Source organism: Delphinus delphis, chromosome 12 (genome assembly GCF_949987515.2).
Source record: "Delphinus delphis chromosome 12, mDelDel1.2, whole genome shotgun sequence".
NCBI lineage: Eukaryota > Metazoa > Chordata > Mammalia > Artiodactyla > Delphinidae > Delphinus > Delphinus delphis.
Window position 1 is genome coordinate 70,878,607 of NC_082694.2, and position 26,909 is coordinate 70,905,515.

General features: G+C 51.9%; 1 protein-coding gene across 2 annotated transcripts in view; it reads right to left on the bottom strand.

The window, feature by feature from the left end:
• Window positions 1–4,673: 4,673 nt before the first annotated feature.
• The window catches only part of EFR3B (EFR3 homolog B), an 84,914-nt gene continuing 62,678 nt past the window's right edge, over window positions 4,674–26,909 (bottom strand). Inside the window, exons 6-24 of one of the 2 annotated variants that reach the window (XM_060026993.1) lie at window positions 25,951–26,100; window positions 25,704–25,817; window positions 24,638–24,772; window positions 23,904–23,982; window positions 23,020–23,155; window positions 22,579–22,740; window positions 21,729–21,840; window positions 21,295–21,346; window positions 19,168–19,340; window positions 18,570–18,645; window positions 17,943–18,104; window positions 16,384–16,515; window positions 14,886–14,953; window positions 13,644–13,771; window positions 12,798–12,889; window positions 9,572–9,620; window positions 8,283–8,389; window positions 6,901–6,950; window positions 4,674–6,458 (exon numbers count right to left, since the gene is read on the bottom strand). In XM_060026993.1, the coding sequence (XP_059882976.1) occupies window positions 6,353–6,458; window positions 6,901–6,950; window positions 8,283–8,389; window positions 9,572–9,620; window positions 12,798–12,889; window positions 13,644–13,771; window positions 14,886–14,953; window positions 16,384–16,515; window positions 17,943–18,104; window positions 18,570–18,645; window positions 19,168–19,340; window positions 21,295–21,346; window positions 21,729–21,840; window positions 22,579–22,740; window positions 23,020–23,155; window positions 23,904–23,982; window positions 24,638–24,772; window positions 25,704–25,817; window positions 25,951–26,100 (2,083 nt within the window). In that variant the 3' untranslated portion in view covers window positions 4,674–6,352. The remainder of the gene's footprint in view (window positions 6,459–6,900; window positions 6,951–8,282; window positions 8,390–9,571; window positions 9,621–12,797; window positions 12,890–13,643; window positions 13,772–14,885; window positions 14,954–16,383; window positions 16,516–17,942; window positions 18,105–18,569; window positions 18,646–19,167; window positions 19,341–21,294; window positions 21,347–21,728; window positions 21,841–22,578; window positions 22,741–23,019; window positions 23,156–23,903; window positions 23,983–24,637; window positions 24,773–25,703; window positions 25,818–25,950; window positions 26,101–26,909) is intronic. The other variant, XM_060026994.1, reaches the window with a different exon arrangement.

Genomic DNA, 26,909 nt, shown 5'->3' on the forward strand with positions numbered 1-26,909 from the left:
ATCCGACTCTGACTTTGAATATTGACTGGGCGAGTAAAATAAAAATGCATATCCATCAGATAAAGAGCAACACATATTGAAGGAGCGATAGTGGTTTCCATGTGACCAAGTGGTAGTATGTTTCATAGGATATAGTGGGAATGAAAAGAAAATGTATTTCCCACCCGTGACAAATGGGGCTTCAAGGGGTCAAATAGTTTGGGTGATGGCTCAGTATGGCTACATTTCCCACTCTCCATTGGATGGGGAAGGACTGCTCAGCTGGCTGATGTGTCAAGAGGCAGGATTCCTCCAGGTGACCCTGCTTCCCATCCAACTCCATGGGCCAGCGGGAAGCCGATGAAGCCCAACCAAAACTGGGAGGACGCTCTGGGCTCAGGTGGCAAGCTGTGGTAATGCCTCCGTGAATCTAGCCATCTGGGACCTTGGGCAAGTTTCTGAACTTCTCCAAGATTTAGTTCTCTCATCTACTCCTTTCTTCCTTGCTACTGTGAGGGTTAATGAGAAAATGGATGGGATCATGTTATCACTGAGAGGCTAAATGTGAGAGCTGAGGGTTGGTATCAGTTCAGATTTGACTGCCTTATCAGACTACTCGCAGATATTCTCAAACACAGGGTCTCACCCACATAAACACACACCCATGGAGACACATCTGTCTAAATACAACACAAAATGCACAGATGCTTCTTCCAGTCCCTAGGGCTCAAGCCTTGAGGTGTGACTATCTTTTCCCCCTTGTCATGCCCAAGCTCTCTCCTCATGTCCAGCTGCAGCCTTCTCTTCATTCTCAGCGCTCGTGGCTCAGGCCTTAACTATCCTAACAGCTTCCTAACCAACTGGTGCCCTTGTCTCCAGTTGCCTTCTCCCCCAACCCATCGTACACATTCTTCATATTAATGTATACAAAATCTTGCTTTCTCCATATTCCCTAACTCGACACAAAACAATCGCTCCACCCCCACTCTTCCATCAATTCCGAACTACTGGGCACGGCACACACAAGGGCCCTTGTCCATCAGTTTCACTCTCCTTACCAAACCCCACTTCCCCTGGTCTTCTCACTCTTCTACCATCCTCCTCCACCCTCTGCCTGGAATTCCCCACCTTCCCCCTCCATTTTGAATGTTACCCTTTTTTCAACATGAGCCCAGGCTGAAGTCCACTTCCACTGGGAAAGTTGGGATCTCTTGCAGCTGAACCTGCTCATTTTCAGGGTTTCTGCAGTCAGCCCCTCTGCATTGGGGGGGGGGGGCATGCAGACCAGCTCAGATGGCAAGTTTCTTGCTGCACATGTCTTGTGCTTTTCTCTCAGGGAAACTCTAAGCTCCACAAGGGCAGAGGCCAGGGGTTGGGCTTCTCTTGTACGTACCCATGATGTTTTCACGATGTTGGGGCCCCTGGTTTGCAGTCACACACATTTACAATCCACAGGAGACTCACAGACACTGATGCACAGAGATGCACATCTCCACATCAATTGCATCAGACATACCAGGGGATGATGCAGATCAAAGCCAGCTGGGAACGCTTCTGTGTGGCACTTCCATATTTACTCCTATATATATATATATATATATATATATATATATATATATATATTTTTTTTTTTTTTGCGGTACGTGGGCCTCTCACTGTTGTGGCCTCTCCCGTTGCAGAGCACAGGCTCTGGACGCGCAGGCTCAGCGGCCTTGGCTCACGGGCCCAGCCGCTCTGCGGCATGTGGGATCTTCCCGGACCGGGGCACGAACCCACGTCCCCTGCATCGGCAGGCGGACTCTCAACCACTGTGCCACCAGGGAAGCCCTACTCCCATATTTTGATGACCTTAGAAGTTCACAATTAAAGAAAACTGGAATGCACCTGGGAAGTCCTGATGGAATCAGAAAGCCAGACTTTTAAGATAAAGTCTCCCTCAATGAGGGTTATATGAAATGGGGCTAGATTCTAGTCACTGTAATGAAGAAATGGCCCAGGCCTTCCCATCTGAGGATGCTCCTATGCTGGGAATCCTGGGCCTTGTGTTTACATCTTGGTAGCATCCTTTCCCTTTCCCTCCTTCCTTTTGAGGCAAGTAAATAATGATAGGCGGGGGTGGCTAAATGTCAGTGATTAATACTGGTGGCATTTTCAGATCCTGTTTGCATCTCAAAAAACCATTTACTTTAAAGAAATCAAATAGACAACCGTGTGGTAACAACATTAACATTTATTTGAAAAGGGCATCATGAAGGCTCATTGGGAAATCACGACTAATAGTCCTAAAGAATAATCTTGCTAAGAGTCCTTCTTCCTACGTTCCACCCCCGCCCCCCCCAATCCTCCTTCCTATCCCTTAAACTAATTTGATTCAATGAGTTCAAAATACAGAAAACCGCCACAGGCACTAATTCTGCACTCACATATAAATACGTCAGCTATTATATACATACACTGTCAACTATGAACTACACTATACACACTTGCACGCGCACGGGCACACACACACTCAGCCAGGTCATGGACGTCTAAATGGACACAGACATGTCACAATGTATGTGTAATGCTGCAGCATTTGTGGATTTACAGCTCTGCTCTCCACAGGCCAGAATCAACAGCCATGGAGGAAGAGCTCAAAAGGGGAAAGTGATGGGCTGGGGTCCCAAGGGCTCCTGAAGGAGAAAAGACCTGGTCAACCTGGTTGGTGCTAAAGGAGAGCACGGAAAACAGGCCGCAGAGCCCCCTCCCACAGGCCCCTCCCCACTTCCCCAGCTGGCAGGCCCCACCAAGACCATCCTTCGGCAGGCTTCAGCCCTAGGCTGCATTTGGGATACGGGGTATTTCAACTAGAAGATTTCTAGGCTTAGTGAGATGAAGAGGCAATACACTGCCCTAAGCCTTCTCCTCAGACATAAGGAAGGTGCCTCGTTTCAGCACAACTGCCTGCCAGGGTCTTTGGGTCTGGAGAAGTGGGCGTGGCCTGCTCAGAGGTGCCCACTTTCCTGTCTACCATCAAACTTAATATTCAGCCTAACAGCTCAGGTCTAGTCTTTTCCCACAGGCCCCAGCTGGCCAGCTGCCATTTCATGGTCATAAAGAGGAACTGGGAGAAATAGTCTCACTTCTCAGTGAGACTCTCTGTACCCAGGTGAGAAGCCCCAGGGACAATGGAATAGCAACTGGAAGGTGTCATGACCCAAGGGCCCCTAGTGAAGCCGGGAGGTCTGGCCTTTGAGGAGTCTAAACAACTGCAAGGCTGTTCTGATCCTTAGGCCAGTTGAAACATATCCTCTGGGACTGAGAACACCCAGGGCAAAGGACAGTGCACCTGGGACCCCTGCACTTCAAGCACTTCAGATGGTCCCAGCCCCACCTTTTCACTGCTCATCCATCTATGCTTATGCTTGAGGCGGAGGGCTGGACAGAGGGGAATGTCTGAGGACTTCTCTCCTTCTTCTTCTGACCCACTCAGGCTACTTCTCTGGGGAGGAGATGTTTAGCAGTCAAGAAATCACTTATTTCTACTTTTCAAAAAGAGGAAAATGGGAACAGGCACAGGCCATGGGGGACCACTTTGCAAGGAAAACCGGAAGGAGCCTCCAGGGTCACACTGGGGCTCTCCTCTCATCTGTTTCTTATGCATTTATGTGACTCAACCAAGTTCACTGAAATTCCAAATATATCCGTGCTACTGGGTTCTGTCAGCAGAGTGCTAACCGACCCTACCCCTCGCCCACGAGGAAGAGTCTTCAGCAGTTTTGGGGAGTGACTGGCTTGGGTGGCCTTGCTAACTGAAATTCACAACAGAGGGGGGATAGCAAAAAGGGCTGGTTGCTTGACACGGTGCCGCCAGACGCCAGCGGGCTTGGAAGGCAGGAAGAGTGGTGCTAGGCTGAAGGCTGGGGCACCCACCAAACTCTGCTTGCCTTCTCTCCCAGGGCTCGGGAGGGCAGGGGTGGGGTGAAGGAGGCGGCTTAATTTACCAGGTAATTGTTCCAGTTAATGTTCATCATGAACTTTCTGATTCTGAGGCATCTTTGGCCAGAATCCGTATTCTACTCCATGTCAGCAGGCAAGTTAATATTCTACTGAGTGTAAGTTTAAATTGAAACCGAGAAGGAGGGCACTCAAAATGTGGCCATGTCTCCAAAGGAAGCACATCTTTGCTATGTAGCGGTGACACAAAGAAAAAGCTGCTTCAGACAGAGGAAACAGCAGTGAAGTATATGAAGAATGGGAATCCTGCACCTTGTTTCTTCGATCTGTTCCCAGGGTGGGGATGAGGGAGAGATAGCTGATGGACATGTAGGTCTCTGGTTCTAGTGCTGGTTCTAGAAAGAGGCTCCAGGGAATGACTGCCAAGTCCCAGAACCAGGGCCCCAGGGCAGTGCTCAGGGTGCAGTTGCCATGGGGGTGGACCCTACAGTCAGAGAAGCACTAGAGAGAAACAGGGCTTCGCGTCAAAGCTGAGCAGGGAAGAAAGATGGGAAGATCCAGTGAGGAAAAGACATGTTTGTGGCTCAAGATTTACATTTTCTCTGAAGCTTCTTCCAAAGGTCATTTGTCTTCAAGTTTGTTTCTAGTTATTTTATTTTATTTATTTATTTATTTTTTTTTGCGGTTCGCGGGCCTCTCACTGTTGTGGCCTCTCCCGTTGCGGAGCGCAGGCTCCGGACGTGCAGGCTCAGCGGCCATGGCTCACGGGCCCAGCCGCTCCGCGGCATGTGGGATCTTCCCGGACCGGGGCACGAACCCGTGTCCCCTGCATCGGCAGGCGGACTCTCAACCGCTGTGCCACCAGGGAAGCCCTGTTTCTAGTTATTTTAAATTTGGTTTCTTAATAAAGAGATATTAAAGTAAAGAGAAATCTCGGTTCATGCCTGTAAAGTTGGGTTGAGTATTAGCCAAAAGCCATAGAGCAGAGCCAAAGGCTGTGGTGGAGGGGCGGGAGCCGGGCCCCCTCGGCCCTGTAGTCATGTAGACCCTCTGGAAGCCACGGGCCCACAGCACAGAGGCAGCAACCAAGGGGGGAAACTATAGGAACGAGGGTCAGGTAGCCCCCACACCCAACAAGATTATTGCACACGCAATAGGAGAGTTCCATGTGTTAAGATTCTCCTAATTTGGACAAATACACCTGTCAGCCCTGATAATCAGGCTCTCACAGTGCATCTGTGCAGGGCCACGCACAGAGGGTGTCCTGAGAAGACTGCCCTCCCCTTAGCAGAATCAGCCCGCTTCTGACCCCACCCCACGCTGCTGAATATGGTACCCTCAAAAGGGGTTCCTTTGGGTCAAGAAATCTACTCACCCTCCCTCTTTTCAAGAGCAAATTCTCCAGGAAGGAATCATGTGACTATTCTCACCTTCCTGTGAGTCATATCAGCTCAGAAAAGTTATGGGAAGTTAGACTGGAAAAGAAGGAAAGGGCTCTTCTTGGCCAGAGGGAGCTGCCTCAGGAAGAGGCCCAGGTGAGGCTCTGCCAGAGGCAGCTCACACGGGGAGCCGCAGGAAGAAAAGCATCAAAGAGGGAGAACTCAACTCAGAAATACATCCCTCTGGACAAAGGAGGGGAGATACTACAGCGGGACGCAGATTTGCCCACTTCTGCCCGCTGCTCCTGGACAGGAGGCCGGCCCGTGCTTCTGCTCACTGGCCCAGCCGGCCAGCCTGGGGACACGGGCTCCCTCTGTCAGCGGCCTGCTGCCCCCCACGGTGTCTCTACCCCAGCTTCCATTATACAAGCTCAGTGTTAATTAACAATAGAAACAATTCACGAAGAGGCAACTGGCAGGGTGAGCAGGGGAGTGGAAAAGACACCAGAGACTTGAAGGCCTTTGGACCCTCAAATGGGGAAGGAGGAGGGGACACTCTGGAGGAGATCAGCGCCCCATCTTCCAGCTCTCACAGGCCACTGCTTTACGGGAGGAGCCGGCCTTGCCTCCTCCTGATTGCAGTCTACGGCTTCCTTTGACCAACTGTGTTCTCTCTAGTTCCCTCCTGGGGGAATGGCAGCTGCACACCCACCCCCGTGAAAGCCCTTCACTTACTACACTAAGCAGGAGTTTCCTGGGACCTCAGCCTCTCTCTGGAGACCCCCAATGACTCCTGACCCCAGGATGACACAGAAGAGGAGACAAAGGGCACAGGTAGGAAGCTTATTGGCCCCAGCGTGGCCAGATCTCCCTCAGGGAAGACAAAGAGGAAGCAGGGAGGCCGAGAGGGGGGCAGGGGGGCCCAGGGCTCCACCTTGCTTAGCTGTCCAAGGTGCTTTTTCTCTGAGATCCCAGTTAGATCTCCATGGCGTTGGGGTGGGCGTGAAGGCGAGCCCCTCCCTCAGGCCCCACCCCTCCGAGAAGCTGTGTCTTGGAATTCAGTATACGCACAGATCGGGAAACTTCATCTCATAGACGGGGATGGAGTGGCTCTGAGGCTGGCCGTAGGCTGCAGTGATGGTTCCTGATGGGCTTGGTGGAGGCCTGGGACAGAAACACAAGGAGGGGAAAGGCATGAGGACGGTTCTGGGGTCCCGCCCCGTGCAGCAGAGCAGCTGATTGAGGTTTCTCTTTGAATAGGGACCAGAGATTATGTCAGTCCGTGGTTCCCAGGTTTCAAGTTGTTCTAGAATCTTCAGCTTGAAGTCAAGCTTTACTGCAGGCTCTACAGCGACTCTGTTGCTATAGAAAGTACCAGCTCGTGACACTAGGACCCCCGGCTCTTTTCCAGGGTTCACTGAGCTGTCTCTTTCTCCCTTCAGTCTCTGTTTCCTTATCTGGGGAGACTTGGTGGCCGACTCCAGCCCTGGAGACAGAGGCTGGGGGCAGGGAGGGCTGAAGACAGGTGCGAGAGGAGGACTTGGGGGGAGGGGTACCTACACTGGGCCACAGAAGTGGGGATCCCCTGCCCAGGGCTGCCACTTACCGGATGGTGATTTCAAAGATCTGATTGAGTTTGCTCTGCAGCAGTGATGCCTAGACACAAACAGAGGGAAAGTGAGCCAGGGGTTGACTCCCAAGCCCCCCTGCCCACCATGCACTGAAAGTGCTGGGCAGCTGCGGCCTTAGGAAAGAAACCGGTGTGAGCTCGTTTCCAGCACTTATCTGTGGACCCTGGCGGTGGGTTCAGATCAGAAAGAGCCGCCCAGCAAAGGCCTGTCGGGGACAGCACAGAGGCCAGGAACCCCAGGAAGGACTTCAGCAAAAGTTCTGGAAGAGCCCTTAGCTCCTCCAAGTGGGGCAATAGGGCCTGCTGGGCAGAGTCAGGAGGCTCAGAGCTGGTTCCAGCTCTTTCCTTAACTCCCAAGGAGCAGTTGTACAAAGTTGGTGCATTAGGGAAGATGTTCTCTCTGGTCCCTTCCGGCTCCACCTAAGTCCACGTACACAGAGAGTGAGATTGTGCTCAACTCTGAGCTCACGAAATGAGCAGCCTCTGCCTCTCAGGATGGAACTAGAGGTCAGCATAACATAGGCCCAGAAAAATCTATATTATACTTACATGTATTTTTATATATAATTTATGTATTTTTTATATATTACTATATATAATTAATATAATATATGAGAAGTTTATGTATATATATTTGAAATATATATAATAGAAAATTACACGTGTTTTTATTGAGAGGAAAAAGTACAATAAAATATAAGTTATTTGTAGACTTTGGATGTTTACAATTATGTTTCATTGTTACGAAGATGGACACTGGGGCTAACAAATCCTGGAATATCATTTTCAAGAAATGTTTGTGCTCTTCCCTTAGCCATCTACTCGTCTTTCTACTCGTCTGGCGCCCTCCCATTCAGGTTTCTTTTCCAAGGCCAGGCCGTTCCATTCCACCTGCCGGGGTCCCCCAGTTGGAAGCGGGCCCTCTAGCAAACGCTGGCCATCTTTCCTGTGCCCTGGCCCCTTCCCCCATCACTCCATAATGTGACAACCCTAATGGCAACAAACTGGCAGAGTTGTCATGAGAAGGAGATAAGCTGATAAATATAAGATGCTCTGATGAACAGCAAGTGCTATTTCCGTGCCTGCTCTGATGATTATAATTATTATCATCTATTTGGTACAGGAGATCCTGAGGTCAGGGTTTCTCCCTTATATGAAAACTGTGACCTCTGGAGGGGTGTATGACTAATAGCCTTTAGGTTCATGGGAAAACAATGTAGTGCCAAGGCACTGTTGGGATCTAAACCCTAATTTCTGGATGACAACAGAACCAGGATCTCCTAGAAACTCAGTCCTGCCCTGGGCCCACATCCAGTGTCCGTTTGATCCCGGGAGGGGCACCGTTACGTCTCACTTACCCGGGCCCCGCAATGCGCTGCAATCTCCTCAAAGGGCGCCTTCTGGAACTTCTCCACCACCTGTCGCCGCCGTTCACGTTCCTGCTCCTCGACGGCCACACTGTCCACTGCGCCACAGAGAGCCAGGTCAGCCCTCAGGTCCTACCCCAGTGATGCAGTCTGAGATTTCCCCCCAGATCTCCACTCTGCTGATGAGGGGTAGGGTAGCGTGGAGGGTGCGATGCCATCACTTGGCCCTGGGAGGGCTAGACCCTTTTCTGATCTGCCTGAGGGCTCAGCCCCCTTCCTTGCCTAAGAGTTTGAAAATTAGTTGAGTGGACCCTTAAGTGGGGCTAAAGCCCCATGTAGTTGCATTGACACTGGGACTCTTAGACGGAAGTTCCTGGAACAGGAAGTACTCTGGGGGGAATATGAAAAGGGACATCAACAGTGGAAAAGCCACAAAAGACAACGAAGAACCCCTATGGTAGAGCAGTCGAAGGCCATTAAGTTTAAGGCTTCTGCATATTCCTCTTGGTAGCCGAAATGAAAAAAAAAAAAAAAAGGAAGGGTATGAAATACGTTCATCATGCCCAGTTTAAGAAGGCAGAGCAGTGGGAACATTTAGAAAGTGTACCATCAATGACAACAAAGATAAAGATCTGTTACCAGTTATCGGAAAAATTCTCTAATTCGGGATACTTCATTGCCCAATAATCTAGACGAGGTAATACTGCATTTTAAAATCTATTGCCATTATTAAATAAATATTAATAGGATTTGTTCTTAATGGCTTTCACTAAGAACTTTTTCAACTTTTTCTTTTGTATCACACTCCACCAAAAAATTGTCAAGGTATTTATACAAATTAAAATTGCAGGTGGGAGGGAGGGAGACGCAAGAGGGAAGAGACATGGGAACATATGTATAACTGATTCACTTTGTTATAAACCAGAAACTAACACACCATTGTAAAGCAATTATACTCCAATAAAGATGTTAAAAAAATTAAAAATAAAATTGCTTTTTATTTGTCTGATTGGCTGTAACCCTCAACTGACCACTTTTAATGGCAGCAGTCAGTAGAAAAAGGGTTCCTGGCATAGGACATGGACACCCCCCCCAACCCGTTAAGAGAGGGGGACTTTTAATTGCAGCTTCAGTAGTTGTGAAGAGTTTAGAGGAAGCCACCAGCCTCTCCCCTCACACCTGTGTGAATCACACTTGCGAGGGCAGCAGACAGCTGCGCACACCCACACACCTCTCCAGGACCCAGCCCTGTGATCCCCTCCCTGGGGGCTCCCACTTACCAATGGCCTTCTTCAGCGTCTCATAGGTGATCTCCTCGGCAGGCACGCGCTGAGGGAGAGGGAACAGAAGTGCTCAGAAAGGGGGAGGGGGGAGCGGGGGGTGGGGAGGCAGCCTTGGCTTCCTCAGTTACCTGGCAGCCACTTCACTTCTCAGAAGAGTGTCCTGAAGGGAGAAACTCCCTGAGGACACCCACATTCTCACTAGGGTCTCTGGAAGCTGCCTGAGCAGGCACAGAGCCTCCAACTGAAGGAGAGCAGGGAGAGAGAGAGGAGGGGAGGCTACTGCCTCATCAGTCACAACTCTGGCCTGAAAGAACTCACTGGCCCCTCCCCCCCTCGCCCCCCAGCGGGTCCCGTTAAGCTCCCTGGGAAGAAAACACTGTAATTCAAACAAATCTTCAGAGCACTTAACAGAAAATATTCGAAACAAGAGAAGGCAGTTAGCAAATATAATCTCATATGAAAATTTCAAGAACTAACATTTTTTTTTTTTGGCGGTACGCGGGCCTCTCACTGTTGTGGCCTCTCCCGTTGCGGAGCACAGGCTCTGGACGCGCAGGCTCAGCGGCCATGGCTCACGGGCCCAGCAACTCCGCGGCATGTGGGATCTTCCTGGATCAGGGCACGAACCCGTGTCCCCTGCATCGGCAGGCAGACTCCTAACCACTGCGCCACCAGGGAAGCCCCTGACTAACATTTTTGAAGACTTCAGATATTAAATTATCCACCAAGGTGATGTGAGTATTCAGTAAAGGTAAGGCATACTGAGGTTGGTCCAAGGACCTGGGTCACAGGATCTCAGTGTCCTGGGAACCCATAAAAGGAGGTGGAAAATAATGAAACCCAAAGAAGGGTGTTCTGTGGATGTGTGGCCTTAGGTCAGATGCTGAAAATTGTGAAGGAGTTTGGACTAAATTCCAGGAATTCCCCCCTAGACTGTGAGCTCCTTGAGGCAAGACCCATGATTTATTCATATTCTATTAGTTAAGTGTAATATTACATGAACGAGGCAGACACAGGAGAGAATGATTTCATTGATATAAAGCTCAAGAAGTGACATAAGCTGGGCTAGTGGCTCCCTCTGGGGAGGGGGTGCAGAGGCAGGGCTCCTGGAGGACAGCATTTTAGTCCCTGATCTGGGTGTGAGTGCGTCCGTATATCCACTTTATACACTCAGACAATTCACTGAGCTTGGAATTCCACAAATGCTTGTTCGAGTAGGAAAGGACAGAGTTGTAGGTCTGGGATAAAGTCATCCAACAAATATTAAGTGAGCACCAATTATGTGTAGGATTCTTGGCTAGTCACTTAGTTGAAATTGCAAAATGTATTACTATAGGAATGACACGCAAGAGCGCTATCATTCACTCTGAAGATTCATTCACTGTGAAGGTTCATCCTCTGTAGGTCTGTCTATCTACCCATCCATCCATCCATCCATCCGTCCATCCATCCACCCATCCACTGTCAGCACTGATCAACGTCAGATATTCACGGGTAAAGTGATAGGAAACCATGTGGTGGTGGGAGAAAAAGGAAGACAGGTCACTTGGTAAAGGCAGGCAGAGAGGAGCTGATGGAGGAGATGGACCCCAGGCTGGATGTTGATGAATGGGCGATTCAAGAACGTAGAGGTGGAGAGGAAGGGTGATTCCGACATGGGATTCCACACTAGCAAAGACATGGAGGTGAATGAGATAGCATGGGGGAGACTGAGAGCAGACCAGCCAGAGAGGAGGGGAGATGAAATGAAATGGGAGGGCATCCCTGACTACAAATGGCTCTGAATGCCAGGCACTGGGTTTGGAATTTAACCAAACCAGCATTTATTGATCGTCTGTTATGAGGCTGGCATTTGAGGCTACAGGGAGTTACCGTGAGATTCTGGAGGGGTGGGGGGGGCAAGGTGGGCTGGAAGTGGAAAGAAGTACAGCACGGCAGAAGGGTGGAGGCTCCCACACCCCTGCTTTCGATACCAAGCCATCCCCGGGCTAAGCTGACTCTCTGAGGGGGAGGAACCCATGATGCTGACCGAGGGGCCATGAGGGAGCAGGCAGCTGTGTACCCAGGTGAGCATTTCTCTTCCTTCTTCTGCTTCACTTTACTTATCAATTCCTGAGGGTCTCTCAACTCTCGGGAAGGAAGAATTACAACTATTGAGGGGATAGCAGTCAACTCACGCTGTGCTCCTAACACGTGAGGTTCCCATCCCTGCAGAGTTGGAAGGGCCTTGGAGGACACCTGGCTCAACCTCATGTTGCTTCTCCAATTGGCCTGAGTCAGAGCTTCCTTCCTTCCATGGGAAGGTTCCAGACAAGCTTGGAAAAGCCCTGCCCTGGAGGTCTGCCCTAGTAACCGAGGAGCTGTTGGAATGGCTGAGGGCACAGTTAGGGGGATGCTTGACCTTTACCCCACTGACTTCTCCTTGCTCCAGGCCCATCTGGGGAAAGGCTGGGTGTCCAGGCTGTCCTTCACAGCTACTCCAGGCTGTCCATGCCCAGGGATCTCACAAGTCTCCTTGTCCCAGTCCCACCCAGATGTGCATCCTCCCTGCTTCTTGCTAAGGTTCCCCTGCGTCTCTGTCTCCATTAACTCCCTTAATTGGCAGAGTTACCATTTAAAACAAGGGCACTGCATCCTGAGGCTTCAGTTCCCTCGGGATGCCTTTCTCCCTCCTCACTGCCCCGCCCACATTTCTTTTTCATTTTAGTGAGTAAATTTGGTATTTCCACTAAAATTCTTTATTCCCCCTTACTTGTGGGTACACCTTCTTTATTTTCTGAGGTAGAAGCACTACCGCGCAAAAAAAAAAAAGCATTTTTCTTGACATATCTGGAAGAAACATTGTAGAAGCTATTCTTGCCCTCCTCTTTTCTGTGAGGCCTTCCAATTTCCAACATGGAGCACGTCCGCCTCCATCATGAATAGGGAATGACTACCAGCAAGGCTTTCAAGACTGACTTTTATAACATGCTCATGGGAGTGTACGGGGTGGGGGGGACTCGGTAATTTTTTCCAGATGGAAATGTCTAGGATACGTATGATGAGAGTCAGTAAGAAAACAGGACTTACTTGAGAAATTTACTTTCTGTGCAACTTTAAATGTGTGGGGTGGCTAAGGGAGTCTAGATCGTGGAGTGTCTGACCACCTAGGAGGTAGGAAGAGCCCCCTCCCGGGAGGACGCTGAGCTTCACCAGGACAGTGGATCAAGAATGAGACGCTCACCTCCTCCTTCTCTGGGCTGTTCCTCGATTCTACCTCCACCTGCAGGGAAATAGTTTCTCCAATGCTCTTCCTCTTGGATAAGCGATCCTCATCTGGGAAAGGAGGATAGAGAAGCTAGAGTCCCCAGCCCCTGCAGAGCAAGCCAGGATCATGTCTCCAGCACCATCTCCCAACCCCCCTGCCTTTGCCTGGTCCACAGTCCTCGGAGGGCTCAGAGGGAGTTTATACGCTGGGGCTACAGCTGGAGTTTATGGAGGGCTGTGGGCCTTCACCGCCCATCTTAGGGCGGTGAGTTTTGCTTTTTAGGGCTAAGATTTTGAAATTACTGATGAGCACAAAGAAGCCGCTTATGACCAGAAAGCGTATCTCAACTTGCACAAGGGTCATCTGCTAACAGCACCAGCAGCTGTCATTTGCGTAGCATTTCCTACTACGGGCATCTGCCTCTACCCTCTAAGGCAGGTATTGCTAATATCCCTACTTTACAGTCAAGGCAACTGAGACTCAGGGATGCCAAGGGACTCGTCTAAGATTCTTCAGGAAGTAAGCTACAGAGAACTGGGTCTCAGACTCCACAGCCCATGTGTGCTCTTTCCGGCACCGTGGGGTCTCTCCCACGCACAGGCCAGGCTATCCCGTGGGCCAGTTACTCCCAAGGACCCTGCACTGAAGAGGAGAGTGGGAAAATCAAGGATCTCACCATGGATTTCCACTGTGTCTTTCAGCTCTTGTGTGACATCTAAGGTGCCATGGAAGGTGACCGAAGGACTCACAAGTCCCTTCCTTTCAGGCCCTGGCCAAGAAAAGCCAGAGGCAGGCTCGGAAGTCCTCAAGCAGGGCTCCTACCTGTCAGCTGAGGGATGTAGGGCAGGCAGAGCCTGTCTGCATTGTAACCACTGCCCCCCAGGACCTCACTGATGTTGCTCTGGCGGAAGAGAAGCTCAATCACCACTCCATCGACGTTTTGAGACAGCCTGGGAGACAAAGGAGGGAAGAGGCAGATGAGAACCATGGGGGACTAGAATGATTTCCTGATGACCTTCCTTATGTTTTTTTTTTTTCTTTTTTTTTTTGCGGTACGCGGGCCTCTCACTGTTGCGGCCTCTCCCGTTGCGGAGCACAGGCTCCGGACGCGCAGGCTCAGCGGCCATGGCTCACGGGCCCAGCCGCTCCGCGGCATGTGGGATCTTCCCGGACCGGGGCACGAACCCGTGTCCCCTGCATCGGCAGGCGGACTCTCAACCACTGCACCATCAGGAAAGCCCGACCTTCCTTAATTTTAAAAGTAATCCTCAAGGCAGTTCCCCGGTGGCCTAGTGGTTAGGATTCCCGGCTTTTACTGCCGTGGCCTGGGCTCAATCCCTGGTCGGGGAACTGAGATCCCTCAAGCCACACGGCAAGGCTGGAAAAAAAAAAGTAACACTCATTATACAAAAGTGACAGAGGAGCAAAAGGAAAACAAGCCACCTACAGTCCCACTTTCCACATTCAGATTTTGTGCAGAGTCCCTCAGTCACACACATTTTTGCACACACACAGACATCCCCACGGCCCCCACTGTCCTGTTCTAGGATCTATTTTATTCACCTATTGTACAGTGAATATCTCACATGAACTATTCTTTAAAAACACTTTGGATGGGCTACCAGTTGTCTAGGGTGTGGATGGGCCACCATTTATAAAGCCATCCTCTATTGTGGGATATTTTGTTGTTTTCAGAATATCTTTCCCTGGAGTCCCTCTGATGCTGAGGTGATGTTGGCCCACACTGCAGGCTGAGAAGGCCACTTGGATTGGTGGCACTGTCTTGTCAGGAAGGACTCCTCCAGGATTTGTTCCCATGGGCTTGGTCAAAGTTCCCAGAGGCTGCATGCAGCCCATATTCTACGGTACAACACGCTGAGATGGCTCAAGGCATGAATTATGGTCAGGTGAGGGGATCACACTTGACCCAGGACTTCTGGGTCATAGGCATAAGGTCCACTTTCTGCCCTTGAGCCCATAGAAGCCCAAGTCCCTGGCCTCAGACCATCCACTTCCTTGCTCAGCTGCTTGGGTTGTCCTTGAGCATGTCCTCAGTGTTCTCACCTGGGCCTCTCCACAAACACGTCCTCAGGGAGCATGTACGGAGCCTCTTTCTTCCTGCTCTCTATCACCTGAGGTTTGGGAGGAATCGTGAGAAAAGCTGGGTTCAGCAGGGAGAGGGAAATCCAAACAGGCCAGTGAAAGAGTTCCCACTCCCCTGAGCACTTCCTCCCTCCCACGAACCCCCTGGAAGAGCACCCATGGCTGGGCTTCTGAGGGAGAAACTCAGACCAACAGGGACATCAGGGCAGCCTGTGAAGCCCAGGAGGACTGCTCAGGCTGTCTCCAGTGACACACATGCATTAAGTGTCCTCCAAAGGCAGGGGACTTAGCTCCCAAGAGAGTTCAGTTTCTTGCTCCTGTGTCCTATTCCTGTTTTCTGTTTAAATGCAAAAAAGGGAGCATAGGTCCCACTGTTCCCCAAACCCAGGTGCACTGCAAAAACACCCTGATGGAGAGTGACACGGTGAGTTTCCCTCAGCATCCTTTGCAAATTTTTGACAAGAAAGCTGACAGTTATTAAGATGCTGAGAAGTGGGAGGACGCTTGGCATGAAAGTATGTGCAGGAGGTGAGGAAGCCACGATGCTACTATTTTTACTGAAGAGGATGTGGGGGCATCGCCTTTCCTGCCCTCCTGGATCAGCCCAAGGCTGGGAAGATCCTGCCTCATTCAGGGTGGTCTCTGGCACAGCAATACAGCACCTTCCTCCATGCCCACAGCCAGCCCAGGCCAGCTGAGACCTGAGCTTTCTTGTTTAGTTTTATTTTGTTTTGCTAGTGTATTTTAAAGTTAATCCTACGTATTATATCATTCTACCTATACATAGTTCAGTATGTCTTAAAATGCCTTTTTGCAACAACTGAGAACATTTGATTACAGACTGGGTATAAGATAATACCAAGGCATAACCGATAATTTAATTAGGCATGTAAATAGCATAGCAATTAGGTGGAAAGGTGTCCATAATTTTTTGGACACATACTGATATATGCAGAGGTGAAACGACACGATAGTCAAGGTGTGTCTGAACACATTTCAGCAAAGAAAAAGAAAAGGAGACAGATGAAGCACACGTGGACGAATCTTCGTAACTGTTTAGTTCGTGTGACAGCTGTGCAGATGTTCACTGCCCTACTCATATTGCTTTCGTGATATTTGAAAATTCTCATAACAAAAAATTTCCTTAAAGTAGCTTTAGTCCCAGATGACCTGAGAGATGTGGGTATGTGCGCTTCCGGGAGTGGGGGGAGTATAGAGGGGCCGGAAGTAGAGGAGGGCAGGTAGCAAGCAGGTTGGGAAGGGGTACAGGATACTGCCTGTGCCTGACCCTGCCCTGCTATGTCATGTCGTACAGGAGGAGTCACTACCGCTGAGAATCTCTCATCGTTAGTTCTCATGCCTAGACTAAGCACAGGGCTCATGCAATTAAGCAAAAGTTGTTCTGGGGAAACCCCAAGTCAAGGGCCTCCTGAGCTCTCAGGGTCATGAGGACACCAACCTCACGGATGTGCTGGCAGAAGGCAGGCACTGTCGTGAGTTGGCTGATGAGGTTCAGGTAGGCGGCACCCAGCGCGTAGAGGGCACAGCGGTTGTAAACAGGCAAGTTCTCTTCATTGACCTGGGCCACGTCCTGTGGCAACACAGAGGGAACAAACTATGCTGGTGCCCCACCCTCCAGCCACCTTCTACCAACCTCCTTTAGACGTGGCCCACTACTCAAGACAAAGCCTTTTCCAGCATTTTCCCCGTAACTCCCTGGGGAACAGAGGTCGCCCTCATTAAAGCTGAAGCAAATGGTCCTTTGTAGAACAATCCATGAGCTGGAGGCTCATATCCTTGAGTGGAGAGGCGACGCCCTCAGGGCCCTGCTCTGCAGTTCCCGCTGTAGGGAGCTGAACCGTCCAAACCCTCATGAGTCCCACCTCCAGGAGGCCGTCACCTTCACCACAGACCCTGGATGATCCTTGGAGGACTGGATTGCCTTGCTAAGCTGGGTTCACATGTTAAACCGACAAAGCTGTGTGAGTCACTAGGGGATCGGGACACAAAGGAATCTCAGATTCTAGGATGAGGACGATCGGAGCATCTGGGTTGGCCTTGCAGGACTGAGCGCCATCAAGCAGGTAGCTGAAGAGTCTCCACCACACAATTCCAGGCTCGCCACCATTCAGGATACGATGCCCACCTAGCCTCGGGGCCCTGCTGACCCTGGCCTTTGAGGTCTGAAGGACCCGCCCCAATTCCCAGCATCCTGAGCAGTGGACTTCCACCCAGGCAGACCATGAAAGTCTAAAGCCGTATCTAGTGCCACGCTGGCTGCCTGAGAGTCACGAGGGGAGCTTGTTGAATCTCCAGATCCCCAAGCTTGGGGACAGAACTGGGATTATATATTTTTATTTATTTATTTATTTTTATTTTTATGTTTTGCGGTACGCGGGCCTCTCACTGCTGTGGCCTCTCCCGTTGCGGAGCACAGGCTCCGGACGTGCAGGCTCAGCGGCCGTGGCTCATGGACCCAGCCGCTCTGCGGCATGTGGGATCTTCCCGGACCGGGACACGAACCCATGTCCCCTGCGTCGGCAGGCGGACTCTCCACCACTGCACCACCAGGGAAGCCCTATATATTTTTAATAAGTGCTTAAGGCAATTCTGAAGCACAGCCAGGTTTGGGAACTAGGTAATCTTTAGACAAATGAGTTTGTATGGAGATCACTCCGGGCTTATGGGTACCCTCTTGGCAATCCCTGGAGTCTCATTCAGACCTTGCAAGAGACCCAGAATACTAGGGTGAAGGGATATTTTTGAAAGACCCTGTTTCCCGGGTCTCCTTTACTCTGAGGATGGGCCAAAGCCATGAGTTCAGCATCGTTTGGTGGTTCCCCAAATAGGACCACGGTTTGTGGTCTTCGTGGAGGAATGGCCAACCAAGGGTGCAATATTCCTGGGCTCCAGAACAGCTGTTAAGCAGTGGCTACTTGGCTTTCTCACTAGTGCTTGGCCAAAACAGGTGCCTTCCCCCATCCCAACCCCTATGTCCCGCCCACAGGGGGCCCCTACCTGGACAGCCAGCACCAGGCGGATGAGGTCCACCACCACCTCCTCGTTGGCCAGCTCAATGCTGATGAGCGCCAGCAGGCCGTAGAGCGCCTCGTAGTGCTTCTGTATGTTCGTTTCCTCCTTACAGCTCAGGTAGATGTGTCTGTAGAGCTGCTGGGAGTGCTGGAGATGGCGACAAGGGTGGAGGCAAGGCCACGGCGGGCAGGGTGGGGACAGGAGGGGCAAGGAGAATGGGAAGAGCAGTCTGAAGGGGGCGACGCAGCTGTGTGTACCCCACCTCCGCCCTCAGGGACAGGATGCCTTTAAAGCAGACCCCAGTGGAATCGGGCAGTGCGGGAGTATGTGCTTAGGGAAGGTGGGCCCAGTGAAACCAGCAACAAAAGCTGCTGCCCAAATCCAGTTTTAGAACATAGTCAAGGGATGCTCCTCACTCTGGCTCGGTGATAAGTATGACCTGGGGGCTTGATCCCCTAGAGGGGTCGGCTGGTCATCCGGACTAAGCATAGTCAAAGAGGAGGAAGTGGGTTCTAGGGGCATGGCCAGTGGCGACTTGGGGGCTGGAAAACTGGGGTCCGCAGGGCCTGACCCACCCGGGGTTCACTGTGTCTTGAGGTCACGCTTGCTAACCTTCTTCATGAAGATGGTGTCCTGCCGGGAGCACTTGTCCACTTTCAGCTTCAGGACAGAGATGTCGCTGAGGGTACTGGGAGGGGACGTGAGGGGCCACCTCAGTCAGCCCTTCTGCGAGGCCGGCAGAGCTCACATGGTATCACTGGGCTCTATCCCAGTGTTGTTAGTTGTTCCAATGCCTCCCTGTGTCCTCCTGCCCTGGTTCTTAGCCTGATCTCCACTTTCTCCCAAGTTCTCAAGCTCCTGTTTCTTTTTTCTTAAATACTGATCCAGATTACCCTCTTCCTCCCTTTCCTTCCTCCCTTTCAGCCCCCCAGTCTCAACTGATAACCCTGCATCCCCTTCTTTCCTCCCCACCTGAGAGCTCCCGTGGGTACCTGCTCTTTACCTCCCAAATCTCCCTCCCTTGCTCCACCAGGCACAAATGCCCCTTCAGTCTCTCCTTCCCTTGTAGGACCCCAAGGTCCATGTCCATGATTAGCTCCCTGGGGGGTTCCCACTGAAGATCTGAATCGTCTTCCCACCTGAGTGCGAGGTCCTAATGGGAGTCTCCTCCCCCATCACACACCAAATAGAGGGGAGACCCCAAGTTCACCTGATGGTGGAGAACTTGTGACGGTTGCCATGACGATCAATGAAACTGATGAGAATCTCTAGAACGAAGAGACGGATCTCTGCGTCCTCCATGAGGGCGGTGGAGAGAAGGCGGTCAAGGAAGTTGCTGGGCAGAGCTGACATCATGTTGTTGCACTGGAAGCCGGTGGATACCTGCAAGGGAGCCCAGGATCACGTGCTTACGAACGCCGGCCCTCCTGGCAGCAGTGAGGAGACTGAGGGGCAGTCGGCAGAATTTGGGTCTGAAGCATCCATCCTCTCTAAACATCTCCCAGCCCAGTTTCCCTGTCCTCCACCTTAGGCAGCTTTTGGGAACCCTCCAACATCTACCTAGGCAACCCGCCCAGCTCAGCTTAGCTAAGTGGATGGGGACAGTATGCAGGGACATTAAGTTACTAAAAGCAAGCAAAGGATGAGCCCTAGAAGAGAGCAAAAGCCAGGGAGCCTCTGAACCTAATGTTTCAGCCCATTAGGGCACAAATGGCGAACATTCACCATGAACACGCTTCATTAGAAGACGAACAGTCACAAAGAAGGAGAGACAGTGGAAGAACTTACAGCTGGGCTGAGGAATTAGAACCCACGGACATGGCAACAGCCGAGAGCACACACAGCATTTGCTTACATCTCTTCTAGCACGGCCATAATGAGGGTCTTCTGATTAAAGCCAGCAGGCGTAGAGACACCTCACCCATGATGGTGTCAAAGTAGTTAAAAGCAGCAAACCAGATTTACTGTTAAGTCCATATTGCAAAACAATGCCTTTGATGATTCAGCAGGCCCTTGAGGCTCTGGTAAAGCCTGGTGGCATCGGTAGTAAACGTCAGTGTTCACGGAAGGGGGAGGTATTTGAGTGTGCCCCAAACTGTCACCTTGGTAAGACGCAGGGTACAAATTAATGACGGTAAGCTCAGCAAAGAAATGGCAGGAGTACACAGACAAAGGAGGTACGAGATGTGGGCAGTGTCAGCACAAAAAACCTTTATAAAAATAGTGTGACATGAAAGGTGTGGGCTGGAGAGAGGGGAGGGAGGGCGTGAGCGGGAGCGAGGCGGCTGTGCAGAGCGGCAGGGTTAGAACAGAGACGGGTCGAGGGGTCACATGGGGGGTCTACGGAGGGAAAGGGGACTGAGGACCTTCCAATTTCAGTCTGAGAAGTTTGAAATCTGGATGCACATCAATTAGAAACTGAGATTTACTCTTTAACAAGGAGCAACATGTGAAGAACAACATTTCTAGAAAATTCTTCTTGGTTGTATTTATGATAGGTGAGGAGGAGGGAGCAGCTATAGAATAATCTAGTTCTGAGATGTCCAGAGTTTAGGCCGGGGTTGTGCCTTGGGAAGCTTGTTACAAATACAGATTCCAGGACCTCAGACTAATGGCTCAAAATCTCTAGGGAATCTATATGTTAAACAAGTTGGTCATAGGAACAGCATTTGAGAACAATAAATCTAGCCTCCAGTGATGGCTGCAAAGAAGGAAAGAAGACAAATGTAAAAAAATTGATAAAGCGGGGAATTCCCTGGCGGTCCAGTGGTTAGGGCTCAGCACTTTCACTGCCGGGGCCTGGGTTCGATCCCTAGTCAGGGAAATAAGATCCTGCAAGCCGCGTGGCCTGGCCAAAAATATTTTTTAAAAAAATTAAAAATTAAGTTAGATAAAAGAATTATGGCTATTATTTTTTTTTAAATGGATAAAGGGAAAGACAGTGGCTAGGGGACTGAGGTGGTCATAAGTACCAAGGGAGAAACAGGTGGAAGGGACCTGGGGAGATACTTGGAGGGAAAAAGGGCAGGAACCAATAGAGTCCACGTCAATACAGAGATAATGTTTGAGTGACAAGGCCATCAGTAGCTGAGAAGGTATCTTTGTGAAAGTTAGAAACAGGCATCCTGCCTGCTCTGGAAGACCCAGCCCTGTGGGTACCCAGCCTGGCTAGTGAGTGGAACACAGGTTGGATTTCAGCCCCCTACTCACCCCTTTGGCTGGGCATGTTTGTGCAGTGTGCAACCTGCACAACTGTATGTAGTAGCCTTGTCTTGTTTCCTTGGAAGGAGCTGCCTCCTACAGAGGCAGAGCAGGAATGGGGACAGGAGAGGCTCACCTGAAGGAGGGATTTCAGCAGCATAATCTGGGTCAGTCGGTTCCTGTTCTCCCTATAGACCAGAGACACAGATGATCACCAAGATGGTGATACAGGCAAAGACCCCACACTTGCCTGCCCAGTTCTTTCTCCTGATTAGATTCTCCATGAGGCTTATCTTGTTGGGTTACCCAGGACAGTGATTTCCAGACCAGGGAACTAATGGCTCCCCCCAAGGTGGGAGGTTGTTATTGGTGGGACAGCCTGAGGAACTGTAGGATCCAAAGGCCCACTAAAGGCTGCTGAGGGATTTGAGAGTAGAATGAGAGAAGACAAGGAAGCACAGAACCAGGAAAGTTGAGGTGGAGAAGGGAGAGAGCCCAAAAACGTGGGACGGGGAGTCAGGTGGAATTTAGGCTGGGAGAGGAAGGGGGAGGAAGGCATGGCAGACTCACCCGGTCCTCCCCATCTCCATGGGGTGATGCAGGGAAGGCAGTGGAACCTTGCTCATGATGAAGAGGATCACCTCGGAGCGCTGGTAAGTAGGCAACGTGCTGGCAAAGGAGCCTTCAGGAAAAAGACAGAAGAGAGGGTTTGAGGCCGGCAGCTGCTGGAGTCTCCGCTCAAACTTTCAGCTGAACAAACTACTGTGAAGAGTGCGGGCTGCTTCTCTAGGGAGACGATTAAGACCCAGAGGGAGACACCTAGATGACGGCAGAGGACTCTTCCAGGCTCCCGTTCCTTCACGTGTTATTCCGGAGGCTGTGGTTAAGGTCTTCGGGATGGCGAAGCTCCAGTGGCGCTAGGACCAGAGGGCTCTGAAAGTGATGAGCCCTTACACGCACATGGTGGCTTTATGGTTCTCCCCTTCCACATCCACGTGCATATCCATGGCCTTCTCCCTGTCCTCTTTCCTTCCTTTTCTCTTTCTTTCTCCCACCTCCCCTCCAATCGCTCAAACGTGGAAGCATCAGGCGGCCCTAATGGGGACTGGGGTGCGGGAAGAGTTCGCCTGTCTCAGCCTCTGATCTGAAGTTCAGGCTGAGAAACCCAGGGAGACTGTGCTGTGATCTAACTCGGGCCTGGCCCAGGCCACTCTGTGAGCTGTGTGCGCCATGGGCTGACTCCATTTCCCCCAGTGTCCGTGAATAACACGATTTAAGTGGATGACAATCTTACACTCCCCTGGACTAACATCCTCGCAGAAGGGGCCTCGCCTTCCCGCCCGCCTGCCTGGAGCCTGCCCACCTACCTGCCCCTCCCACCGCAGTTCCGGCCCCGGGCCCCGCCCCTCCCCGGGCCCACCTATGGTCTTGATGACCGCCTCCTGGAACATGCGCTCTTCGTGCTCCTTGATGATCTTGGTGCCAAGGCTTATGGCCCCATCGTAGCTCCCGGTCAAAGCGTAGTCGATGCTGAGCCGCAGCTGCCTCAGCAGAGTGTTGAACATCTCCAGCACCGTGGGCCCTGAGCGCAGCGGGGTGGGAGACCTGAAATCCGGGGCTGGCACTCCTCCCTTATTCTCCCCTGCCCTGCATTATCGGGCAAGCCCAGGCCCCCTTCCAGCCAGGGGCTTCCTCTGCCCACTACCTTCCCCAGCTGATTTCTCCTCCTGAGGAAAGCCGGCTCTGACACCTCCCTATCGTGCCTTGCCCTCTTCTGGAAGGGGAGGCAGCCTACGGTTAAGGGCAGTTCCTTGTCCTTGGGGGGGTCCCCAGGCTCCACTCCACTCGGGATCCCCCTTACCCACAGAGCCCGTGGCGGCGATGACAGCAGCTTCCGACAGGACCTCCACGATGCCCGCCCGCACCGTGGCCGCGCTGCGGCTGTTGGCATCCAGGTGGCTCAGGAGCTGCTGGATAACCAGGTGGGAGTGCTGCGGCTGGGGGGGAGGGAGAGGTGCTGGTCCCCAGATAGCAGCCCCCATATGGCCTCTGAGCCAGGGCAGCCCTCGACGAGGACCCAAAGCTGGGTGGACAAAAGGGAGGTCCCAAGGCTAGCAGGCACTAGAGGTGGCACCCGGATACCCCAGTCCTTTTCCTGAGCCCCTCCCCCTCCTCGGTCCAACAAGGAGCTGAGTCAAATCCCAATGAAGACCTGGATTTCCACATTTTCCCTGGGCCCTTTCACTTCAAATGGGTCAAAAGTCAATTTTAAGATACTGTCTTCCTTTTCGGTTTCCCCAGATCCCAGGTCTTATTAGGGCCACAAGAGGCCCGGTGGTTTAGTCCAGTGGTGCTCAAAGTGTGGCCTGTGGTCTGGTGCCAGGTCAAGATCTGTCTGATGCCCATGTACATTGAGCTAAGTATGGAAATTGAGAGTAAGTGTTGAGTAAGCAACTTGACAGAAGCCATGGCAGCCAATTATGGTCTGTGGGCCTGTATTTTGCATGAGGTTGTCGTTTGTTTTTTCTAACAATTCTTTTTGTGTTTTATAAAGTATGGGTCTGTGACATATGGGAAATTAAACTAGTCCTTCTCCACGACTAGATTAAGCAGCGCGGGTTTAGACAACTAGGGGCTTAGGAGAAGTCACAGAGGACAGCTGGTTTTCTCCAGGTGTGCACCGTTCCGCTCCGAGAGGCGCCACCTTGGCCAGAGGGACAGGCTGGACCAGGGGAGCCGCCGTACCTGAATTGAGTACATGATGATTTTAAAGCAACGGATGGCGAACACCTTGGGTTCCCAAAGAGAATGGTTATCCAGATGGCTGTGAGGGAGAAAATATGGAGAGTAACTATGAAACGCAAGTGATGTTAGGAGGGAGAAGCTTGGTGGGAGAAAGTCACCCCCCGAGAGACCCAGCCCCTCTCGAAGCTCCCAGGTAAGTAGCAAGGGCTTTCAGGTGTAGGTGAGAGAAGGGAAGTATGAGAAGTCAACGAACAGGGTTCCATAGCTGTGGGCTCAGGAATGAAGCCGGGCACCTTCCTCCTCCCAACTCCTCTCCTCAAAACTGTGCTCGGTCACCATGTGGTAGCTTTTTTTTTTTTTTTTTTGCGGTACGCGGGCCTGTCACTGTTGTGGCCTCTCCCGTTGCGGAGCATAGGCTCCGGACGCGCAGGCTCAGCGGCCATGGCTCACGGGCCTAGTTGCTCCGCGGCATGTGGGATCTTCCCGCACCGGGGCACGAACCCGTGTCCCCTGCATTGGCAGGCGGACCCTCAACCACTGCGCCACCAGGGAAGCCCACCATGTGGTAGCTTTTGATGCCACAGTGTGGGGAACATGGGCACAGAGAAGGGACCCACTTGGCCGAAGCACCACAACTATAACACCTCCTTCCCTCCTCCCGAGTCAGCAAGGAGATGCCGGACCTGAAACTGTTCAAAGCTGAAGGCGGGTGGGTGGGGAAGGGGAACACTCACACGAGAACAGGCTTGATGGCGTTTTTGATGTTGCCAAAGGCAGCCCGGCCCAGCAGTTCCCGAAGGCACCTCTCAGCCAGCTCTGCAGGGTTCTCCTTCTCCTTCTCTGGTGCTTGGAGGGGGGAGGGGGACCGGCTGTGGAAACACACAGCCCACGGGTGAGGGATGGAATGCACAGCTGGGCGTCGCTTTGTGCAGGCCTTCTGTGCTTCCCTCACGCAAATGGTCCCAGTAGGACAAGCAGGAATTTGACGTGGGCTGCACTAGGTCACAGGGGAGGTGTTGAGGCTGTCAGAAGTTAAATGGGGGTAAGGAAGCCCACAGTGGAGGAAGATTGTGGGAGGAGGGATAAAGTTCTTTTTCTGGACATCCTAGGGATAGGCCTGATGTGCCTCTGCGGGAAGGATAGATGCCCTGAGCACCATGGGCCTGGGGAGGCGCAGACCACGAGTGTCTCCATGCCCCCAAGGCTTTGGAAGGAACGACAGATGAGATAAGAAGAGAGGGAGGCCGACAGACTTGGAGAAAGCAGAAGAGAAGGGGAGAGAGGAAGGAGGGGAAAAAGGAAAGGCACGGGCGTTGGCTTAGTTAGGTGCGACTCAGTGGTACCCACCCACCTCCACCTGAGACCACCAGGGAGCTTGTCAGTGAGATGCTATTCCAGGAACAACCACCAGAGGGCACACTAAATTTCCCAACCGGCTCTAGCAGCGCAGGCTCAACTGACAGAAAGTGGGGAACCCACGATATCTTCAATCGGCGTCATGCCCAGGCGACGTGGACAGCACCGTGAAACTCTCCCTCCATCCCACTTCACAGAGGGGAAGAGTGAGGGGCAGGGACAGGATGAATCCTTTCCAGGGGTTCCCAGATTAAAACTCAGTATCTGTAACTCGTGTCAAGTGGCTGCTGGCTGGTCAAGTGGGCCACTAGGAAGTGAGAGAGAAGAAAGGTCCTCCTCAGCACCTGGAACCATGAAAGGCATTTAAAAACCTCCTTGGCCTGCTGCTTCTAGAAAGACCAAGGGAACCCGACTCTTGGTTCTTTGTGTTCAGTACACACTTACCCCAGGGAGCCCAGCACCATTACTGTTTCTCCTTCAGGAATGCAGACCTTAAGGGGTACAGCAGGCTGGTAGAAGGCCAGAGCCAAGGCTCCTAGGGAAGCAGCTTTGGACTCACTGCAGAACAAGCCACAAAAGCCAAGAGCCCTGACTTTGGGGCTGGGTTTTACCAACCAACCCAGCCGTGTGGTTGCCAAGTGCCCTGGGAGGGCTGCAGGGCCGCGTGCAAGCTCCCCCGTCTCCTGCTCACCTCTCCGCCTCCTCCACGTGTTGCAGATTGAAAAGCAGGGATGGGACGATCTTGTCCATGTGCTGTGGGTCCCAGATATTGGCCTGCAGTTCATCATTCACGGTCTTCCTCACCACCCCTTGTAGACCTTTGATACCTGACATTCGGATTCTGTAAGGAAAAGGGAGACATGGGGCCATGAAGTCTGCAAGCCCTGACAAGTCCAGCTTCTGTGACAAGGAGAGGAGCACAGCGAGGGGATTAGGGATGCACTCGTCCCTTAAAAGGCAGAACAGAGCCCACCTTCTACTCTTCATGTGACTTGGCCTCCTGGCTGGCCGCCTTCTTGTGCTGGTGGATGTGAGCACGAAGGCCACGTCTTCTGGCTTGTCTTGGAGATTCCCAGACAGCCCTTGCCCCGTACCACCCGGGCTTCATCCCTAGGGTGCCCAGCTTCTCCAGCTCTTTAGTACCCAGCTGGGTTTTCTCCAGTTTGAGCCCAAGATATAAGAGCTCAAAGTGCTGCCAAGAACGGACGAGGCAGAAACCAGGGCTGTGAGCAACTTACAGGGGGAGGGGATCTGGAGGGGGAGGGATCTGGAGGGGGAGGGATCTGGAGGGGGAGGGGATCTGGAGGGGGAGGGCATCTGGAGGGGGAGGGGATCTGGAGGGGGAGGGCATCTGGAGGGGAGGGCATCTGGAGGGGGAGGCACAGAGCTGTCAGGCTCTCAGGCACAAAGAGGTCTTGGCTGGGACTAAGCTGGCTGAGAAAGCAGAGGGGAAATGAGTAACAGCACAGAGGGGACCCCTTTTGCACATCCCCAGTTCCCACTCTGCTGACTCAGGGATCAGCACAGCCCTGCAGGAGGCGGCCCTCTTTACTGGCCATTTATTTCAACCTGAAGTTCCTTTTTTTAACCAAACCTTTTTTTTTTTCCTGATTATAACATAATACATGCTAATTATAGAAAAGTGTAAAG